Source organism: Cyprinodon tularosa, unplaced genomic scaffold, assembly GCF_016077235.1.
Source record: "Cyprinodon tularosa strain WSP-4 unplaced genomic scaffold, ASM1607723v1 ctg159, whole genome shotgun sequence".
In the NCBI taxonomy this organism is placed as follows: Eukaryota; Metazoa; Chordata; class Actinopteri; order Cyprinodontiformes; family Cyprinodontidae; genus Cyprinodon; species Cyprinodon tularosa.
Window position 1 is genome coordinate 1,550,030 of NW_024038427.1, and position 21,290 is coordinate 1,571,319.

Here is a 21,290-nt window from a genome sequence, read left to right on the forward strand (position 1 = left end):
TTGTACAGTAATGAATAGTTCTAATACAAATAAAACAGAGAATAATTTAATTTGATTTATTATGTGGTGCATTTCACAACAAATACTATCCTAAGGCAGTTTACACAACAAAAAGGATATATATTTTATACATGGAAATATGTAATTAACTCACTGAAAGAAAATGTCCTGGTCAAATGAATACATTCTAATTCTGTCCTAGTAATAAAACACCACAATCAGGTTCAGCCAATTGCACTCATATATATAAAAAAAACGTATATCAAGAAACCCAGCCGATTGAATTAAAGTCACTGACTGACAGCTTGGAAAAAAATTTATTATATAAATTTGGGATAGGCATCATCAAAGCACATGTTATTGAGATACACTGGCCAAAGTCCAGTCTTTCAGATTGTCGTAAATTATTATCTTGTGTCTCTCTGGCACTCATCTTCATATCCTGGGGACAGGATGGTGTTTGATCAGATAAGTTGACCAAAAACATTCTGTGCGTTACACCCTGAATGTATAAAGTATATTTACCAGCTTCAAGCATCCCCAATTTTTATAACTCTGTATAATTATTAAATTACTTTTGTTTTTTTGTCAGCCCATCCAATGCAGTGTCAATTGAAGAAAAAGGTAGGTAATCGGTAGGAACAATCTGAGTGTGATTTCTAAATGCTGAATCATGTATAATATATAACATTCTTGCTCTCTTGTGCCATAACCCTTCTTGTTAACAGAAGCAACCTGGGTGGATAATAATAGGGCTCACCTGATACAAAGCGTAACTTTAGTGATGCCCATAGCTGACCAGATGCTCCAGAGCAGAATAATCCATAAAGAGTGGTATAACCAAATCAAGGCTGCCACAAAGAGCCAAGATCAGATGAGAGAACTCTTCACTGCACTCAACTGTACTGAGGCAAAATCGGCTTTCTACAGAATCCTCAGAGAAACCCAACCTGAGACTTGTGAAAGTATGTGCCATGTACTTTATATCGATCTCTGTTTTTATAATAAAGTTTGTAGAAAATTTCTGTCACAATACTACATACATAACTTGTCAATGCAGTGCAAAGGTATTCAGCTTGCAGCACAAAGAGTCCAGTACACATCCTGTTTCTGTCAATCTGCATTTAAGTCATTCTGCCATATGTGCAAAGACCATTACATGAGATTAATCCTGCTACTTTATGCATGTGTCAGCACTGGTGATTTACTTACTTTGCCATGGTGAGCGCTTTAAGTTCTAATGGCAGTCATTCTAATAATGTCCTTATTACAGCAGCACATATTTGACCTCATGTAAGCACTCTTTAACTGTGTACAAAGTATAACCTTTCATATGAACTGTATGCAAGAAGTGGATATCAGAAAAGAACAAAACACCAGTAACTAGCACTATTCTTAAAGAGTACTTTGACAAAGTTGATTTATATACCTCATAGCTATACATAAGGATTATAAAATCAAGGCCTTGTTAGATGGGACACACATACCTCATATACATCTTTTTAGCAGACTTTGTATTTCATAAACTATTGTTAATTTGTTGGAAAAATCTCATAGTTATTATGCACCATTATCCATTGGAAGATGACAAAAAATGTGTTGACACCTGCTTGGACAAATGGCCTGAAAGTTAGTGTACTCTAACTTATTTTTTCTAGCCACTATTTTTGTTTGTTTGTAATTACTTCAAATTCAGCACACCATTAAAATAATTTTACAATGGTAAAGTGAAATAGTTTAAAATCAATTTATTCCTCTCTTGTTCCCACAGCTGAGGATACTATTAAAGACGTCATCAAAAAGAACAAAGACTATTTGAAGAAAAAGTGCAAATGGGAGTTTGAAGGAACTGAAAGATCTCGCAAAGAAATGAAATCATTGGATCAAATCTACACAGAGCTTTACGTTGTTCAAGGAGAAAGTGAATATGTGAATACACAACATGAGATTTGGGAGATGGAAGACAAGTTTAGAAATCAAGCAAAAGAAGGAATTAAAATAAACTGTAATGATATATTTAAAAGCAAAACGGAAGATAGTATTTTATCTGAGTCAGAAGAAGCGGAATTCAATGCAGTAAGAACAGTGATGACTAAAGGAATAGCTGGAATCGGTAAAACTGTGTCTGTAAAAAAGTTCATCCTTGACTGGGCAGATGGGAAAGCCAACCAAGGCCTGGACTTTATTTTCATGTTTCCATTCAGGGAGCTCAATCTGGTTAAGGATGACAACTTTAGCCTTGAGGCTCTTGTTAAAGAATTCCACCCAGAGCTCAACAACTTAGCTGTTGCAAAAAACATTGCAAAATACAAAGTTTTATTCATATTTGATGGCCTTGATGAAAGTCAACTTTCGCTAAACTTCCAAAAAACCAAAAGATTGACAGACCCCACAAAAGAATCGTCTGTAGACACCCTGGTGACTAATCTCATCCGAGAACATCTTCTGCCCTCTGCTCTTGTTTGGATAACCTCAAGACCCGGAGCTGTTCATCGTATTCCCAAAGAACATGTCTATCAGTGGACAGAAGTTAAAGGTTTTAAAGATCCACAGAAAATTATGTACTTCAGGAATCGAATTCAGAACAAAGTGGTAGCTGAAAAAATAATTGACCATATTAAGACATCAAGGAGCTTATTCATCATGTGTCACATACCTGTCTTCTGTTGGATTGCCTCAAAAGTTCTTGAGTCATTCTTTTTAGGAATGGGAAACGGTCAATATAAAAACACCAAGACACCCACAACTCTTATTGAAATGTACACACACTTCTTCTGTATTCAGATAAAGATTGCTGCTGAGAAATACGACAAAGAAAGCCTGCATTGTATTGGTGATATACTTCAGACGAACAAGGAATTCATTTTTAAACTGGGAAAAATGGCATATGAAAAACTGGATAGAGGGGAGATCATATTCAGCAGTGATGATCTAAAAAAATATGGATTAGACATTGATAAAGCTGGAGTCTACTGTGGACTGTGCACTGCAATATTTAAAGAAGAGAGTGTCTTTCATTCAAAGAAACTTTACTGTTTTGTGCATTTGACTGTTCAAGAATACTTTGCTGCCCTCTTTGTATATGAAAACTTTGCAAGTAAAACAATAGATTCACAGAGACTCAAAGACTTCCTTATTTTAGGGTCGGAGGAAGAGGTGAGGACAATATTGGATGCAAAACCAGTGGATCTCCCTTTGGATGAGCTAATAGAAATTGCAATAGCAAACTCAACTTCGAGAAAGACAGGAGAACTGGACATTTTCCTTCGGTTCCTCATTGGTATGTCTTTACAGTCTACACAAGATCTGCTTCAAGGCCTCATTCAGCAAACAGAAGACCACTCTGAGGTTGTTCAGAGTATCAGGACAAGTCTAATGGAAATAGATCTTCTGGACTGCTCTCCAGACAGATGTCTCAACCTTGTTCACTGTTTGGCAGAACTGAAGGACGATTCATTGTATGACAGTGTGAAGGAGTTTCTGAATCCAAATCGGTACCCAGAAAATCAGCTCACCCCTGTTCAGTGCTCAGCTTTGGCTGATTTAATGCTAATGTCAAATTTGCCAATAGAGGAATTTGACTTGAAGAGATACACATCAAGAGAAAAGGGCTTTTTTAGACTTATCCCTGCAATAAGGAACAGTAAGAAAGCAAGGTGAGTGTTATTATTATAAGTTTAGTATTATTAGTATGCAGTAATGAAATTATTTAAAGAGATTTAAACGTACAAATATATTTTTATTGGTTTCTTTATTTGTTTATCTTTTGAATAATTACCTTATTAATTAATATATTTTATATTGTAATTTTCAGCTTTTTATTACTTGTTTTTTTAAAATATATGTTTATGTCTTTGTAAACTTTAATTTATTTTTCTGTTTTATTGTTTTCTTCTTTAGTCTACTTCTTCAACCCTAACTATTTGTTTATTGAGTGTTCAGTTTCTGTATTAAGGAGGGGCTTATAAATAAAATCTACATGTTATCAGGGCAGACCCAGTCACAACAAATATGGCTACCGATTATGGGGTTATCACTGAGCAGCAGCTGTTTAGTTGGAGCAGCTGTCACACTGACATTGTCATTTTATATATCAGACAGATATCTCAGGGTTAGGAGAATAGACACATATGGATAGTAAAAATCTACATTTGGATCACATGCAACAGCAATGCAGTATATCACCACAGCAACCTAAGCCTTGATGAATAACTGCTGCAAATAAGTTAATGGAAATCTAATTTTGCCATCATTTGTTTTGATTTTCACTATTTTTTTTTTGTAATATCTTGCTTTTCTATACTGTTATTTTCCACAACCTTTGTCGTTGGCCCTTATAATAGGTTTGTTATTTCAGCCTATGTCTTGACAAGAGTTTTCTCTGTTGCACAGAGTACATCTGAAGAAAAAGCTGTATTTGGGAGCGGATTTTCCAATACCAGCATAACAAATATCTACTGAGAGAGTAGTGGATCACTCAGCAGGCGCTTGGGGAAAAAAAATCTTATTTAATGTTTTAGTGCAGCACTGCTTCAGAGCACTTCTCTAGATGTGCTGCAATCAAAGCACATAGTGTTATAGTCACCTGGAAATGAGCACTGAGATGTTTACTTGTTTATAACATGGCATTATCTTTTTTATGTATTAAGTTTAATTTGGTTATTGAATTTTATTCAATCATCCTCATTTCAGGCAAACTTTCTCACATATGATACCAGGGAAAAACAATAAGCATCATTTTCTCTTTTAAGCCACACTGAAATTCTAGAACGAACTTAGCAGCACACTTCTCTAAATTTAAACATCCTTATATCTCTATATAGCTGGTTATAATGACGTTGAGACTGAATTTGCTTCCCCTGCCAAATGCTTTCTGCTTCTTTTGAGAAGGATCTAGGATAAGACAACTAAAGGTCTGTGTCCTTGTGTGCAGCTAACTTAAACACAAGCCCTCATAGCAAATTTGTTTCAGGGACAACAAAAATGTCCATTGTTGCAGCACTATTTTCAAATAAAACTGCAAGGCACCTCAGCAGAGTTCATTGATAACCTCACTGTAGGTAGCCATCTTCTTATCATGTAACCAACCAACAGGCAGAAGCTGCTCCCTTAAGATCAACCCTCCCTATTTGCATACTGATGCAGAAATGTGAACAGAAATGGAAAAGGGCAGGCAGAAATAAATAGGGTGGAAGAAAGTACTGGAGGTAAAACATAAAGGCAAACAAAACTGACAAAAAAACAAAGTGTACACTGAAAAAAAATCTAAAGACACTAGTAATTAAAAAAATAAAGTCGAAAATTCTAATGATTCTAATGAATAAATAAGGCAGAAGATGAATAAATAAATAAAGAAAACCAAGCTGAAAATTTGTTGCAGTTCCTTATAAATAACAGAGCAGAATAATAAACTGTGTCAATCGGGTGACACTGAGTTTTTTTCAGGTAAACAATTTACTACTATGCAAAAATCAGGAATTTTATCTGTATCTTTTTATTATTTAAGGTTGAATAAAAATAATAAACATACATTTGAAGCAAGACAGGAATACTCCCCACAAGTTTAACCAACTGTTTCCTGGACAAGTTTTACAAAAAAAATTTGTATCATTTGATAAGGTAGACTGATTTGCAGCCGCTGTTTAACAATATGAACTCTATTACCTGTATGGAGATTATAATCTTTTTCTATATTTATCAATCTTTTTATGAAGTAATGTCAAGACCTTAGGATTACATGTCAGTAATCACATAAATTATGCAAATATCTAGCATTTTCAGCTTTGCCAATTTATATAAATTTGTTTACTCTCTCTAAATTCTCACTTGTCTAGTTTTTATCCAATAAAATGTAGTTTAATGTAGTTCAAGTCTTAAAAAAATAAAATTATATATATATATATATATATATATATATATATATATATATATATATATATATATATATATATATATATATATATATATATATATATATATATATATATAGAAATACTGACTTTTTTCTCCTTACAGAATTTAGATTTAATTGGGCCACATATTTTTCTGCTTAAATGTCAAAAAGCAAATATGTTACAAAATGTCCAATTTGACTAGCTGGCTAGTTCCAGTTCGTTATGTAAAAAAAAAAGAGTACTATAAATTAAAGCACTTAATTTTAGTCATGTTTGTGTTCTATTATGCTGCTGATCATTGACAGAAACCCACTTCAAAACTGTAATAGACTACCGGTACTATGTGTTTGCCTGTAATTTTTGCCTTATCTTGATCAACAATGACATTATTTTTACAGAATCTCAGGTATACATCTCGATTCTTGGATTTGTGAAACAATCTCTTCAGCCCTGTCGATGTCTCAATCTGTGCTAAAGGAACTGCATCTGGTAAACGTCGTTTTCTATGGTACTCAGATCTTGATTGACGGACTAAAAAACGCTCAATGCAAACTTGATGCGCTAAGGTAAGTGATGTTATCTGTCTTTGTTTTTATTTGCTTTTTTTTCCCTATTTTGTATCTGAAATGGGTAAGCAAAAATATATACTTGATTATTATATACATATGCTGTGAAACTTTTTGGGTCTCAGATCCCATTTGCTGTCTTTTTCCTCCATGCTTCTGATATATGTTTTAAGTATCATACCATGCATAAAAGGACATGGCAACTTTTACTTACAGACTTTTTATTTTAATTGACTTGCTTTAGCTTTTAAACCTTTTATGGAATTATAATAAAAAACACTATTACATCATTTAGGCCACTAATTGCTGTTGTTTGGCAGTCATTCCAAAGAGTTAACTCAGACAGCTTGCATAGATGCATGCAGAGTCTACTTTCTTAATTTTCTCCAAAAAGGTATGGTAAAATGAATATAAACATTGATTGTTTTTTATACATGGTGTATAGTCAGCTATTAAAATATAAATATAAACTTGCAAACATCACTTAAAAATCAAGAGATGCAACAGATGTTAAAGAAAGCTCTTCTAGTTTAATTTTCAGCTAGATACCAGTCCTTACAACCTTCATAGCTTTCAAAGTAATTGTGATTCTTGATTCTTTGTTTGGATATTCACCCAAGAAATGTATTTATATATATATATATATATATATATATATATATATATATATATATATATATATATATATATATATATATATATATATATATTTTTTTTATTTTTATTTTTTTCCTCATATTCACCTAATGCAGTCTCTCAGGAAGAGGATTCACCGGGTCAGATGAAGAAGAGTTGGAATTAACTTTAAAATCTGTTATCGTAAATCTAAAGCGGCTGGAACTTAGCGACAACATCCTAAAGAACTCATTACCCTCTGTGATCTCGGATGGACTGTGTTCCAAAAAATTGGAGAAGCTCAGGTCAGTTTTTTTACAGTTGCTTTTAGGATGGTTCAGACACTAAAATAAAGCTTTTAATTGCTTTTAGTTTTAGAAATTGACCCACTCTGAGTTTTTAAACAGTCAGATTTGTTCTTTTTCACCAAAACATCTTGCCCTTTTTTGTTTTAATAAAAAAACTAATAAATTCCAAACTTGACTAAATTTGGCTTTCTCCTAAAACACTAAAAAGTAATATATAAATATGTCTTTTAGTAACTAAAAGCTTTAATTTTTTTTTTATGGATTAATAACTGGGCTATTGACTGTTAACTATGCTATTTTCCTGTTGTTTTTTTCAATCACAGGCTGAACAGAAACTACTGGATTACCGATATCTGTAATGAGATAGCAGCAGCATTTAAATCAAACGCCTCAAATCTGCGAGAACTAGAATTAAGTTACACCAATTTTAGAGACTCGGATATGGAGATTCTCTCAGTTGCATTAATGAACACAAGCTGCACTCTGGAGACACTAAGGTAAAAATGAAAATAAATACTAAAGGAAAATAGAAATGATAAAACGTCTTATTTTATATGGTGAAAAATGAAGCAATTTTTTTGCAAATTATTCCACAATTTTAAATTCTTTAAGCCTGGAAAAACGTTGATATAATGATTGAAATCAACTCTATGTTTCAGGCTTAGTCACAACAAACTAACTGTAAAAGGATGTGAGACGCTAGCTTCAGCAATCAGCTCTAGACCTTCATCTTTAAAAGAGCTGGACCTGAGCTACAATGACCTCCATGATGCTGGCATAGAGAAGCTTTGCAATGCACTCACGACTTCACATTGTGTTTTAAAAGCACTATGGTTAGTAAGCTGCTTACTTTATCTGCATAACTTGTATATATACATACACGTTCTTACAAATGCAACACTTTTGGTTTAGCTCCCTTTTTTATTTCTTGAGATTTTACAGTACTAGTGGCTCGTTTTTTTTTTTATGGACAGTAGGCTGACAGGAAAGGAGGTATGATAGGGAAAGGAGCACAGGTTGGATTCGAATCCCGGTCACCCGCGTCGAGGACTAAAGGGCTGGTTATACTCCCTGTAGCAAAGTGTTGCAGTGTGCTTGACGCAGACATTTTTGATTTATGCTCAGTTTTGGATCGTCGCCTGCGCTATTCCACGCCACAATGCAATAGAAACAGGAACAAGCTGTGGGCCTAGATACGGGCAAGTTTGTGCGACAATGGAGGGACATGAGGGCGAAAAAGAGTGGGAATCCAGGTGGGAAAAAGGGTCCCAGCGTTCTTGCGCACCTTTCTCTTCTAGCTGGTCAAACTTTGCGAGTTGTTTTCCGCAACTGCGGTCATAAAAACAAAACAAGCCGGCCTCCTGTCTGTGGCACTGTCTGCAGTCACCTACAGTTTGGGAGAGGTGCAGCAGAGTGTCAGCGGAAGCGGTGGGGATGTCTTTTTGTTCACTGCAACACCTACTCAGACAACCTAGTTTCGAAGTATAAATCAGCCTTAAGGCCTCCATACATGGGTCGTGTGGGCTAACCACTGGGCCACCAAAGTTTGCCCCATTGCTCCCATTTTTTAAAACTTTTTCCACTTACATAATATCACCATTTCCCTCAAATACGGGGTCTAAGCTGTGCACTAATCATAGTATCTAATCAGCCTCTTAATATGGCACACCTGTAAGGTGGGATGGATTATCTCAGCAAAGGAGAAGTGCTCACTATCATAGAGTGAATAGAATGGTTTGTGGACAATATTTGAGTGAAATGGTTATATTGTGTATGTGGTTATATTGTGTATGTGGAAAATGTTTTAGATCTAGATATTTTTGTTGAGTGTATTTATGTTGTGCATGAATGGGTTCAATGATTTACTGAATACGTTCATGTTGGAGTGAATGTTTAACTAAACCGATCAGTTTTGAAGTAATGAACTTAAACGAGAGCAAAGTGCACTCTGAGAATAATGAGCGACACACACAGCTTTCAATTGATAAAGACACTTTTCATTTGATAACGGCAGGTATTACAGCACTTCTTACAGCAAACAGACCAGCATGTTTGCTGCTACTACTAGTCTGTGTCCCAACATCTACCCTAACCCCTAAATCACTCAATCATAGAGGAGACTATATATTGGACTTTATAGTGAACTCAGTTAACATACCATTCGGACAGATGATCAGGCTTATCTTCTGGTATTTCTGATGCCAGTTTGGAAGATTTATGAAAGCTGCCAAGGAAGACTGACAGAAAAAAACTCACACTGGTACTTAACTAACAACTCTGTACGTCAGCCACGTAAACTTAAGATTTAAAGCCACACATCGAGTTAAAGCATCCGAGCTATCTCGGGAAATCTTTAGTACTGAATGAGGAACATAAGAAATGCTTTTTGATACAGATCTTTTCAGCAGAAGCTTAATGTCCCTGTATGTCCTTGACTGAAGTATTTTCCACTTCTTTCTATAAATTATGATCACACATTTAAAGGGGGAAATATGAGGTTCTATTGTGTAGGATTGCGGCTAATTTACCAAATGAAGTTGAACTAGGTCATTCATAGCTTTGTAAACTTAGTTTAATTTTGATAAATTAAACTATGAATATAAGCTAGTTCATTCTCAACCGAGTGAACTAAAGCTTGTTCTCTTTAATTATGAACTGGCACAACATTTTTTATATATATATATATATATATATATATATATATATATATATATATATATATATATATATATATATATATATATATATATATATATATATATATATATATATATATATATATATATATATATATATATATACAGATAGTTAAAGAGACCACAAGAATTTAGAGAGTGGAAACTGGAGCTTCTAAATCCACCTTACTGCTTTTTAAAATAAAGGTGCTTTATTTCTCTAGGTTGTCCTTCTGTAAAGTGACAGAAGATGGATGTTCTTATTTGGCACATGCTCTCATGTCAGAACACTGCAGCCTTAAGGAACTGGACCTAAGCTTTAATCACCTGACAGATGAAGGAGCCAAAATGTTAAAGAAAAAGCAGATGGATACACACTGCAGTCTTGAAATTCTTAAGTAAGAATTTACTTGATTTGTGAAACTTATTTCTAGACTGAGTTTCAAAGTTTGCATATTTTTTCTAGTCCATGCTTTAAATGACTGTATCTTTGCTTGTTTTTGTTCTCCTGCTACCAGTGTGGACAACAATGAAGAATGCTGGGTTGACCTCAAACTACTGCAAAAGTGTGAGTATGTATAGCTCAGCCATTACATAGCATACACCGATTTTTTAAGGTACATAATCTTTTGCCCAAAATTCAGTGCAAAAATTCGAAAATGTCAAATAAAGCATTGTTAATTACAAGCCTTCACAACTACCAGTGGTTCAGTTTTTAGTTTTTTATTTAACACATAGATCTCAAACTCAAATGAGTGAAGGGTCTGTGAAAAAAATTATCTACTGTATTCTTCTGACTCTACTATTGGAATAGTACAGACTGTAGAAATAATTTTGAAAAAAAGAAGAAAATAAAACCCACAAGAATGTAGTATTTGATTTTAAATAATGCAAGATATACAGTATATCGGTTTGAGAATTATTAATTGAACCCCTTAAATAAAAAAACAAAATAAACTGGTACAAGAAACTTGATAGCAATAAAATTATTATTTTCTTCATGACAGAAAATTATGATCATCTTTATTCAGCTCCCCGTCTTTAATTCAGCTAGGCCATTGTTTTAGATATACAGTACACTTACTAGCACTTCCTAGGTTATACATATAAGTGTAACAGTAAAACAGTCTTTTACTGTTTAATAGGATCAGACTTTGATTGCTGTATTATAGTCTTTATGATATATAACCCTTTTATTAAATTTTCATCACATGTGATGATAACCTGTTTTCTGTCAATTCCAGATGCCTGTGATGTGACACTGGATGAAAACACAGCAGGGAATAGACTTACTTTGACCCGAGACCATAAACACGTCACTTTTGACCATGAGGGGATAGAGTACCCCCCACATCCAGACAGATTTCGTACTCTACAAGTTCTCTGTAAAGAGGCTCTAACAGGTCGCCATTACTGGGAAGTTGAGTGTAGCTATATATCAGACATTGGAGTGGGGGCAGCATACAAAAGTATCTCCCGAGCTGGAGACAGTTCATCAGAATATTCTTTGGGGGAGAATGAAAAGTCTTGGTGTTTGACATTAGATGGTACTTTTCTTCACAATGGTTCAACTGAATCTATTATTGAAGCGAAAATGATTTTGTGGAGCAATTCTTTTGGCACAACAAGCATTGGAGTGTATCTTGACTGGCCAGCAGGCATATTGTCCTTCTTTAAAGTATCTCCAAAGAAGGTTACTCACCTATACACTGTACGCACAACTTTTACTGAACCACTCTATCCTGCCTTCACTCTGTTCTCAGGATCAATCTTTATAAAACATTTGCAATAAGTACAAAGTCCTTAACAAATTCAAGGAAGATAAAAACAAACAAACAAACAAACAAAAAATTTAATGAGACATTGAAATGATTTCAAAACTTTCCAGTTAGATTATATAGCAGGGAATAGATATTATTATATAATATAATTTTTCTTCTTTTTTTGTTTTGTTTTAACGGCCACAAGTTGGACATTTTTCCATATTTTTTCTAAGGTGTAGTTACATTAGGTCTTGTGGATCTCAGTGTTTACAGTTTTTTATGTTACTCTGTAAAAAACATTAGATATTTATATTACAAGACATAGTCTTCCCACAGAGTACAATCCATCCATCCATCCATCCATCCATCCATCCATCCATCCATCCATCCATCCATCCATCCATCCATCCATCCATCCATCCATCCATCCATCCATCCATCCATCCATCCATCCATCCATCCATCCATCCATCCATCCATCCATTCCACGTTTATTCTGTCAGGGTCGCGGTGGAGCAAGTGAATATCTCTGACAGTCTATTGGCAGGAGGTAGGGGTACACCCTGGACAGGTTGCCAATCTGTCGCAGGGCAACACAGTGACACACTGACATAACACCATGCACACACACACAATTTTAGTGTAGCCAAATAACCTAATAGTTCTGTTTTTGTGGGACTACCTGGAGAGAACCAACGAATGCATGGGGCCAACATGCAAAGGCCACGCAGAAAGACTCCAGCCGGGAAGCGAACCTGGAACCTTTTTACAGGGCTACCCAGTTCTCCAGCGTGCAGCCCAAAGAGTATAATGTTAGATAATGGTAAATGCATTTAAGTAAATCCAGTTATGATCAACTATTGTGTTCTCATGTACTTTTATTTTTTTTTTCGGATCTGTAATATATTTTAATGTACTTTTTTTTAAATTCATTATTATTTTTCTCGAACATTTCAATAACAAAGATGAATTGTTCTGCAACCAGATCTGGATTTGAAAATAAGGATATAAGTTCCAAATGTGGTTTTCTTTAGTTTTATATCTTATATATTTTTATTTTATATATTTATATATTTTATATATTTTTATTTTCTTGGAATCAAATATTTTAAAGCTGTTTTTATCAATAAAAAAATCATATATTTTTTGTTGTGCATTAAGCTCCATTTATTCCAATTCCCTTAAAATAAATTTAGTGCAACTATTCAGATTTGGGGTTCAATGATTCATTGAATACAGCTGTAATCTACGTAAGCACTCTTGGCAAGAAGAGTATAAATAAAAAAAACAACCCATAGAGTGCCAGAGTAACTCTGAAGGAGCAATAGCGATCCATAACTCAACTGAGAGAATTGGCTGAAAGGAGAGTCAGGTTTTGCTCAAAATAAACCTGGTGTTCATGGAGGATCGGCAAAACTAAAACCACTGCAAAACAAAACAAAACAAGTTTGATTAATTCCATTTGTATTTTTTTCACAGGTAGTTTAAATAGTACAGCATATGAATGATATGAATGTTCAGCTTCCAACAGGACACACCCTCTACCATTAATATATTTATCTCACATTAAACTCATTGAAATGGACTGAAGTTTGTGGATACAGTGCACCAAAAGAAGTTCCTGAGGCAAAACGCTCTGTTTGTGTCTAAATCTCTTTGAGCAAATTGGTGCAAAATCTAATCAGAAGTGTTTTTTTTTTTTTTTTTTTAGTCCTAACTTCTTAAAGGTTGTTGCTGTATCGAATGTAGCTTTACTTTACTACCTTAAAGTGCTGCCTCAGCATCCTAGAAACACAGAAAACTGAGACAAAGTTAATAAAATAAAACATTTATGTTTTTAAAAACTCTTAATCGCCCCCTCTCTCACATTCTCTCTTTCTTGCTTCAACACACAGCTATCTCTTGTCTTTGCCTGTCTAAAAATTTAGTTTGAAATTCTCCAGAGAGCCATTTCACACATTGCCATTAAGAAAAAAACCCCATCATGCCCACATTTTTATGGGCAGCTCTGTAAACATACAGCCTTTAGTGTATAAAAAAAAATAGTTTATGATGTTTATCTATGGATGCACCTGATATGAGCCTGAAAAAAAAAAGAAAAAGCAAAAAACAGATGTTTGTACAGAGGTTACAGAGACAACAATGTGAATTTCCCATTGATATACTTCACAACTGACAGAATCTCCAAAACTATGAAATTACTATATGGATAATCATTGCTATGCATTAAAGAAGGGAAGAAAAGAAAAACATATCATAAGAAAAGTGAAGACCTCAATAAAAAGCAAAGTTGGGGAAATTACTTAATATTACCATCTCTCCAAGAGGATGTCAGAGAAGAGAAGAAAACATGAGGGATATACTTTTCACACCAAAGCTAAACAGACCTTTGTGATAAATAGGAGCACTAAAATGATAAAAAGTTTAATACACAAGAATATAACTGAAGTTTCCATGCAAAGGTAGGCATAGCAATTTTTTCTAATACTCCAAAGCAGTTAAGTTCATTGAAGCTAATAAAAATAAATCATAGTAATTGATAATGCAATAAATTAAACTGCTAGCTTAAGCTGTAAGCATTTAAAAATTTTTTCTTATATTTTGCTTGCCAATCTAAATCTCCCTCTGCTGAAAAGAAAGTTAACAACAGAAATAAGAAAATTACAGCTTTTTACAGAACAAATTCAAAGAAACCTTTCATATTGATTCCTGCAGAATCCAAACCATGTGTGGAATACAGCTTTTTAGATAATGCCAGGGAAAAAGGAGCAGATATCACAGAGTTTGAATTCAATTATTCAATTTGGCCTATTTTGAAGTGCCACTTCACAACAAATCATATCAAGGCACTTTACAGAGACAAATCAGACAAAGATGGACAAGGCCAGAGGCGAAAAGAGTACAGAATTATTTTTATTTTTTTTAGAGTAGCATTAGTTCAACATGTTTTTAATTCAAGTAAAAATAGAAAGTAGTCGTTTAGGATTTGCTCAAGTAAGAGTTAAAAGTACTTCAAACTACTTAAATGGTTACTTAAGTGCTGAGTAATTGTTGGCTGACATAAAATCCAATACAATTTTTAGAAACTATTTTATCAGTAAGACATTTATATGTATGATTGAAAGTAAGATATAAAATTCTAATAAATAATACCAATATGGTGACTAAATAAAAAATCTAAGCTGAGGAACAAATTTTCCAAATCATTTTTTATTTTTATTTTTTCTACAGTGTCCTGTCTGGCAATGTGGCAATAAGAATAATTGTCTTGATGCCAAAAAGAGCCCAACAGATTTTACTTTCACAAGTGTAGCAGTATGGCAATTGCCATATTGCTCCACTTGTTTCATGCATACAAATTGCTTTATTATAATTATGCAGGGAGTTTTACAGTTTATATGGACAATGCAACGTAAATAGAGCAGAAAAACAGAAGAAGAAAAGGAAAAAAGAAAGAGAAAAGATGAAAGAAAGAAGAGAAAGGAGACAATGACAAAACATTTTTTTTTAACATGCATAAAAAAAACAAAAAACAATATTTACTGTAGATGATGGATATATTAGGAAAGGATGAACAACTTGTAGCTACAATATCTACTGTTTACTGTATTTTTATCTGATCTCTGGATCTCAGGTTACTCACCGTGGGGAGAGCACCCAGACATTTTACAAAAGAGTAGTAATACTCTCACAAAAATATCACTCAAGTTAAATATTGCAAAGTACAACTAATTGTAAATATAATTTTTGTTCTAAAAGTTTCTTAAGTAAATGTGAGTAAATGCAAGAAGTTTCTTCTCACCTCTGCCCAGGCCCACCCAGTACTACAGAGGTACATGTACCAATTAAGAGTTGCTTGACCAACATCAGATATGTCAAGTTATGTCATGTTTAGCTTAAATCTACAGTGAATCATTAAAGTTTCAAACAGATAAAAAAAAAAAATCCAAATACAACATACACTACATTTTAAAAGAAGACATTTAAAAAAAGAAGCCTATATTAAGATGCAACTCTTGATAAACTATATCGATCCTCGGTAGAATTTGATGATTTTCAGTAATATGCTGATATATATTAGTGGTGAGCCACTATTATAAAAAAATATATCACCAGTATCCTATTCTCACAGTTGGGTTGGGAGCTGGGTCTATACTAATGATGACTTTCACCTTGATTTTTTAGCACTGATGTATATCTGGGGTCGAAAACGAATCAGTCTTCGAACCAGTGTAGGCGTACTGTGAAATTACCACATTGAACGTGACGTGCTAACATGGATCCAGCTATACAGATGCCTGGTTTGCTTCAGGGAAAATATATTTTTTAGAAGATTCCCAATAGAAAACTCGGCAACACTAAAGCTGTTTACACCTTGTGCAATGCAAAATTGGTTTACTTCAGGAGTTCCTCTTGTCTCAAGTACCACTTAAAGGCAGGTAGGCTATGTTATGTAATTTAAAGGTAATTTAATGATTATCACAACATTATGTTTGCTTCTTGATGATTGATTGCTTTGGTGCATTTGGGTAAAGTGGGACACTTTTTGGATATGTAGCTTCTGTGGTATTTATTTAGCCTACTTCATTTCTAGAGCTAGAGTTTCATATGATGCATTTTTCAAAACCTTGGGATCTTCACATCACAAGAGACATTTTAAAAACATATTTTAGTATTATCCTCCAATTATGTGGCCTCAGAGTTGGTCTGTCTGGGTGACTGGTGAAAAAAGGAGAAATAAAGCTTGGACTGACACAAAGCTACTGACTTTAAACAGTTCATCATGACCTAATATGCAGGCCTAAAGTTCAAAATTAATGTGTATCTCAGTAAACAGTAATTAAGCACAAATAAATCTTATTATTATTAATTATTTTAATCACCAGTTATCGTAGTAGAAAAGCTTTCTCAAGCAGTTGGTGAGGAATATTGGAAACAGGAGATGATCCCCTGTTCTAATGCGCCACCTGCCTTGAAAAACCTGTTCAAAGATTTTGTTTTACTATAGGTAGCACACACACAGCATTAATGTGTGATTTTAGTCAACACTGATCTAGATTTAAAAATATATATATATATATATATATGCCCACCACTAATAGAGTTAAATTTTATGTTTTTTGTTAGGGGCTAAACTACATCTTTTAGATGGCTGTAAATTACCCCTTGCTTGCACATTTGAGACACCCTTATTTTGAAGAACCTCTTAATTCTTAATTTGTGTATATTTAATTTATTACATTTACAAAAAACAAACAAACAAAAAAAAACCCCAACAACAAACAAAACAGAAATATTGGATCAGGCAATGAGAAAATCCCACTTGACCTAAAATGACCAAGTTTCATTTACTCCACTGTATTTTGTTTTTTTAACACTAGATGGCAATGTTTTAAAATATATCACGTTAAAGTTTTCCAGTCCTTAAATGATGAGGAACACTGTGAACAAAGATATAATCACTGAATGCACTCTCTTCAATTTTAAAGTATATAAAAAAAAACATGCAGTAAAATAACATTTTAACTAAATAACATTCAATGGAATGTTAAACACATTTTTTAGGCCAACATGGTTGAATTTTATCACACTTTATGTTATAATGCTATTTGTGTATATTATTATAAAAAAACCGAATACATTCACAATCCATCAAACTGTTCCCCCCACACACACACGCACACACACCATATTTTGCTGATGGAGTTGAAGCCTTTTAAAAATGACAAGCCCAAATCCTTCACGCATGAGTCACCCCTATTTTTGCATATCATTTATTCATGTTTTCATCCTGCTTCTAACCATATGTTTTAAAGGTGAAGGTGTAAAATTGTTTCAGGGGATTATAAAGTTAGGGTAATAAAATAATAACAAAAGTTTTTCTAAGACCCCATAGAGTTTCAGATCAATCAATCTTATAGTTTGAAAATATTAAATAGCCTAAATAAACTGTTTGTTATCCTTATAATTATCATTTACAAGAGAAAAATGTAATAACGCTCAAAAAGCCAAATCAAAAGTTGAACTGTTTATTTTACTCTAATGGTAAAAATGTGAATGGCAGTTCACTATAAAATCTATAAAGATACCCTTTACAGATATAATTTACAACTAAAAGTGCCACAGAGTCTTTCTTCTCTGAAATTATCCTGATTTTTTTTACTTTTCTTTTTTTTTTACTTTTAACAGCACTTTATTTACACAATTCAAACATATATACAATTGACGTAAAACAAGTGTCAGTTAAAATCACTATTATAGTAAAACAAGTGTCAGTTAAAAATTATTAAATGAGGAGCTTGTTAAAATGCAGTTCTCCATCATCTGACACAGTACATAAAATGTTTTTAAAATCCCACAACTGAATAAAATCCTCAATGTTCTGTGTGGCTCTATGGAAGTGAAACTCCAGCCTGATCCTGGCTTTAAGGTTGCACTTCCACAGAGCCACCGCGTCAAGGTGAGGTCTCTCCTGCAGTCCGTCTCTACGGGACAAATAAATAGCCAGTTTAGCTTCACTGATTAAAAAGTTCAAAAGTCTGGCCTTTGTCTTGTTGCCCTTGTTTTGACACACTCCTCCAATAAATAGAGAAGTTGTAAAAACGGAGCTAAAAAGACTAAAAACATTTTCTAAAAGGCTAAAAATTGTCTTTAGTCTGACGCACTCCATAAAAACATGAAAAACATTTTCAGAAAGACTGCAGAAGGGACATTCGTTTAAAACACCCCGATAGATGACGGATAAAAACGAGTTTGTGGCGATGGCGCCATGTAGAATCCTCCATTGGAGATCACCAGTTCTTTTTTTAATTGGAGGCTTATATAAAGTCCTCCACTGGGGTGCTCTGCCAGCAATTTTATCCGTCCATAAGCAGACTGCGCGGTTCTCAAGGTGTCTTTGAGTCATAATTTTTGAGCAGGCTCGATAAACAGTTTTTTGGTCCATGTTGAATAAAACCATCTTCTGTGGGTCCAGGCTGGACAGCAGAGGTCCACTTTGGTTGGGGAGCTCGGTGTATAGGGTCAAGCTGAAATTATCAACAAAACAGTAACGATGTTTGTGCCTTATATGCCAAAAAATTCACCAATGGCTCATGATAATCTGGCACCAGTGAGTGGTCTGAAAACTGGTTATGTAGTAGGGTGAACAGGTGAATATGATGGAGGCTGATTGGAAATGGGGCAGGGCTGACAGGTGTGTTGAATCCTGCATCAGATCATTAGTGCCAGGAATCATCACAACAACAGCTAGAAACCCCTGAATAAGACCCAAATCTTGGTGTCATGATCGACTCAGACCTGAACCTTCAGAGACTCATAAAGGCACTTACTAAGTCAGCCTTTTATCACCTGAAGATCATTTCCAGGATTAAAGGACTAATGTCCAAGCAGGATCTAGAAAAACTAATTTATGCATTTAACTTTAGTAGAATTGCTTACTGCCACATTGTCTTAATCGGTTTGCCTAAAAAGTTCATCAGACAGCAGCAACAGTTGATCCAGAATGCTGCTGCCCATGTTCTCACCAGAACTAAGGAAGTAGAGCACATCAGCCCGGATCTGAAGTCCTTACATTGGTTTCCTGTAGCCCAGAAAACAGACTTTAAAATCCATCTGTATATAAATCACTGAACGGATCAGCACCTAAATACATAACAAATCTGTTGTCAGTGTATCAACCTCCCAGACCACTAAGATCTCCTACTGTAGTTCCAGCCTAATCTTTCCACCAAGAACTAGAACCAAACATGGAGAAGCAACATTTCGTTCCTACGCTCCACTGATCTGGAAAAACTCCCAGAAGGCTGTAAAAGTGCTGAAAGCCAGAGTTCTTTTAAGTCAAGTTTAAAAACCCATTTGTTTGGGGCTTCCATTAAACGTTGAATGTAAACGATTAACTGAGTTATTTTTAGTTTGAGGTTGTGGTTCAACTGTTTATTTGTTTTACTACCTACTTTTATTATGTTTTTAAACTTATTTGCTTTTACTCCTCTTTTATTTTTCATCTATTGAATTTTCTGATTCATTTAAAACACTTTGAATGATCCATATACTGAATTGTGCTATACAAATAAACCTGCCTTGCCAAAGATCTTCTATGTGTTTGACATGCATTTCTTTATGAACCTAGCTTATTGCACTGGTAAACAGTGAGGTTGCAAGATGAAGGGGCCAGCTACAAACTGCTCCCGTAAGATTGGGAACATGGATACATCGAAAAGGTATGCTGAAGCATTCCTTTCACTGGAACTAAGGTGAAAAGCCCTGCTTCTAAAAAAATAACCCCACACAATAATCCCCCTCTGCCAAACTTTGCGCTTGGTACAGTGTATAAAAAAAAAACTCTTCCTCACCCATCGGGGGCTGTTGGGATCCGGAGGCTTGCCCACCAGAGGGCGCCAAGGATCCCTTCCTGGGGTTTGTTTTTCTGTTGGTTTCTGGGTTCTGTCTGCCTTTCTCCTCCAGAGGGCGTTCCGGGTCTCCTGAAGCTGGAACTGACTTCTGTTGGGAGCTGGAGAAGTTCCACCTTTTCTCCAGCAGAGTCCGCCGTGGATCCTTCTGACTGAGCCTCCTGCACAGCTGCAGCCCATCAAGATCATCAGAGGATACACTATATAAGCTGTCTTCAGACCTTGCCTCAACGCCGCAGTGTTGATCCAGTTGGTCAGCGCCTAAGCCTAGTCTCTCAGAGTTACTTAGTGATTTTGAATCCAGCCTGGATTCTAACCGTTGTCTCTGTCTTCCAGGAAACCAGTATCTCCTCTGTGAAGCTCAGGAAGAGCTAACCTGCCAAGCCGACCCTCAGAGCCAAACCCGAAGAACCATAGAGATCTTCCATGCAGCTCAGGACAAAGAGCTGGAAAACCCAAAGCCAAGGTCTGTTCATTCATAGACGTGAGACGCTGAAGCAGCAAGCGGACTCTGCTGATCAACTCCTCTCCAGATCCAACAGTGACTCTCCCAAGGCTAACCTCAAGAACCCTCAAGGTACAATCAGTAATCATCAAGAAATCAAGCTCCAACTTGCCACGCTAACTGAACTGTCTCTCACGCAGACTCCGGTGAACCAGTATCCAGGCCCGAGCCAGAACAGTACATTCTGTGTGCTTGTAGCAAAATAAACTTGTTAAACTTTTATTCTTGTGTCCGTCAGTGGTGTTCTGCATACTTGGGTTGCTCTTTGAGAACCCATTATGACAGAACACTGCGGCGGCCAAACTCAAGGCCCAGTAGATCACCTCACCCGTCGATTGGAGGAGCAGGATGCCCAAATTCAAGGACAAACCCAAACGCTCCGTGAGTTATACCGCCTGGTTGATACTCATAACCATATGCTACAGAGCTATGCTAACTATTTGAACAGCGCTAATGCTGCACCACAACCATTTCCGGGTCCAGTTCCACCTCCGAGGTCACCAGCAGTGACGTCATCCGAGTTCCGCCCAAGTCCTTCAGAAAAGTTTTCTGG

At 35.1% G+C, this 21,290-nt stretch overlaps 1 protein-coding gene across 1 annotated transcript; it reads left to right on the top strand.

Annotated features, from left to right (window-relative positions):
- Positions 1-596: 596 nt before the first annotated feature.
- LOC119780301 (protein NLRC3-like) lies at positions 597-13,010 on the top strand. The gene is made up of 10 exons (XM_038280297.1): positions 597-624; positions 729-965; positions 1,772-3,656; positions 6,293-6,460; positions 7,213-7,380; positions 7,707-7,880; positions 8,043-8,216; positions 10,283-10,456; positions 10,577-10,626; positions 11,303-13,010. Exons 2-10 carry the CDS (start codon positions 785-787, stop codon positions 11,848-11,850), a joined length of 3,522 nt encoding a protein of 1,173 aa, XP_038136225.1. The 5' UTR covers positions 597-624; positions 729-784; the 3' UTR covers positions 11,851-13,010.
- The last annotated feature ends 8,280 nt before the right edge of the window (positions 13,011-21,290 follow it).

What these genes read in the sequence shown, in the direction of transcription:
- LOC119780301 (XM_038280297.1), top strand. Translation starts at nt 785, where the DNA reads ATGCCCATAGCTGACCAGATGCTCCAGAGCAGAATAATCCATAAAGAG. An exon ending in AGGAACAGTAAGAAAGCAAG is followed by an intron (nt 3,657 to 6,292) that starts GTGAGTGTTATT and finishes TTATTTTTACAG; the next exon opens with AATCTCAGGTATACATCTCG. An exon ending in TGCAGTCTTGAAATTCTTAA is followed by an intron (nt 10,457 to 10,576) that starts GTAAGAATTTAC and finishes TCCTGCTACCAG; the next exon opens with TGTGGACAACAATGAAGAAT.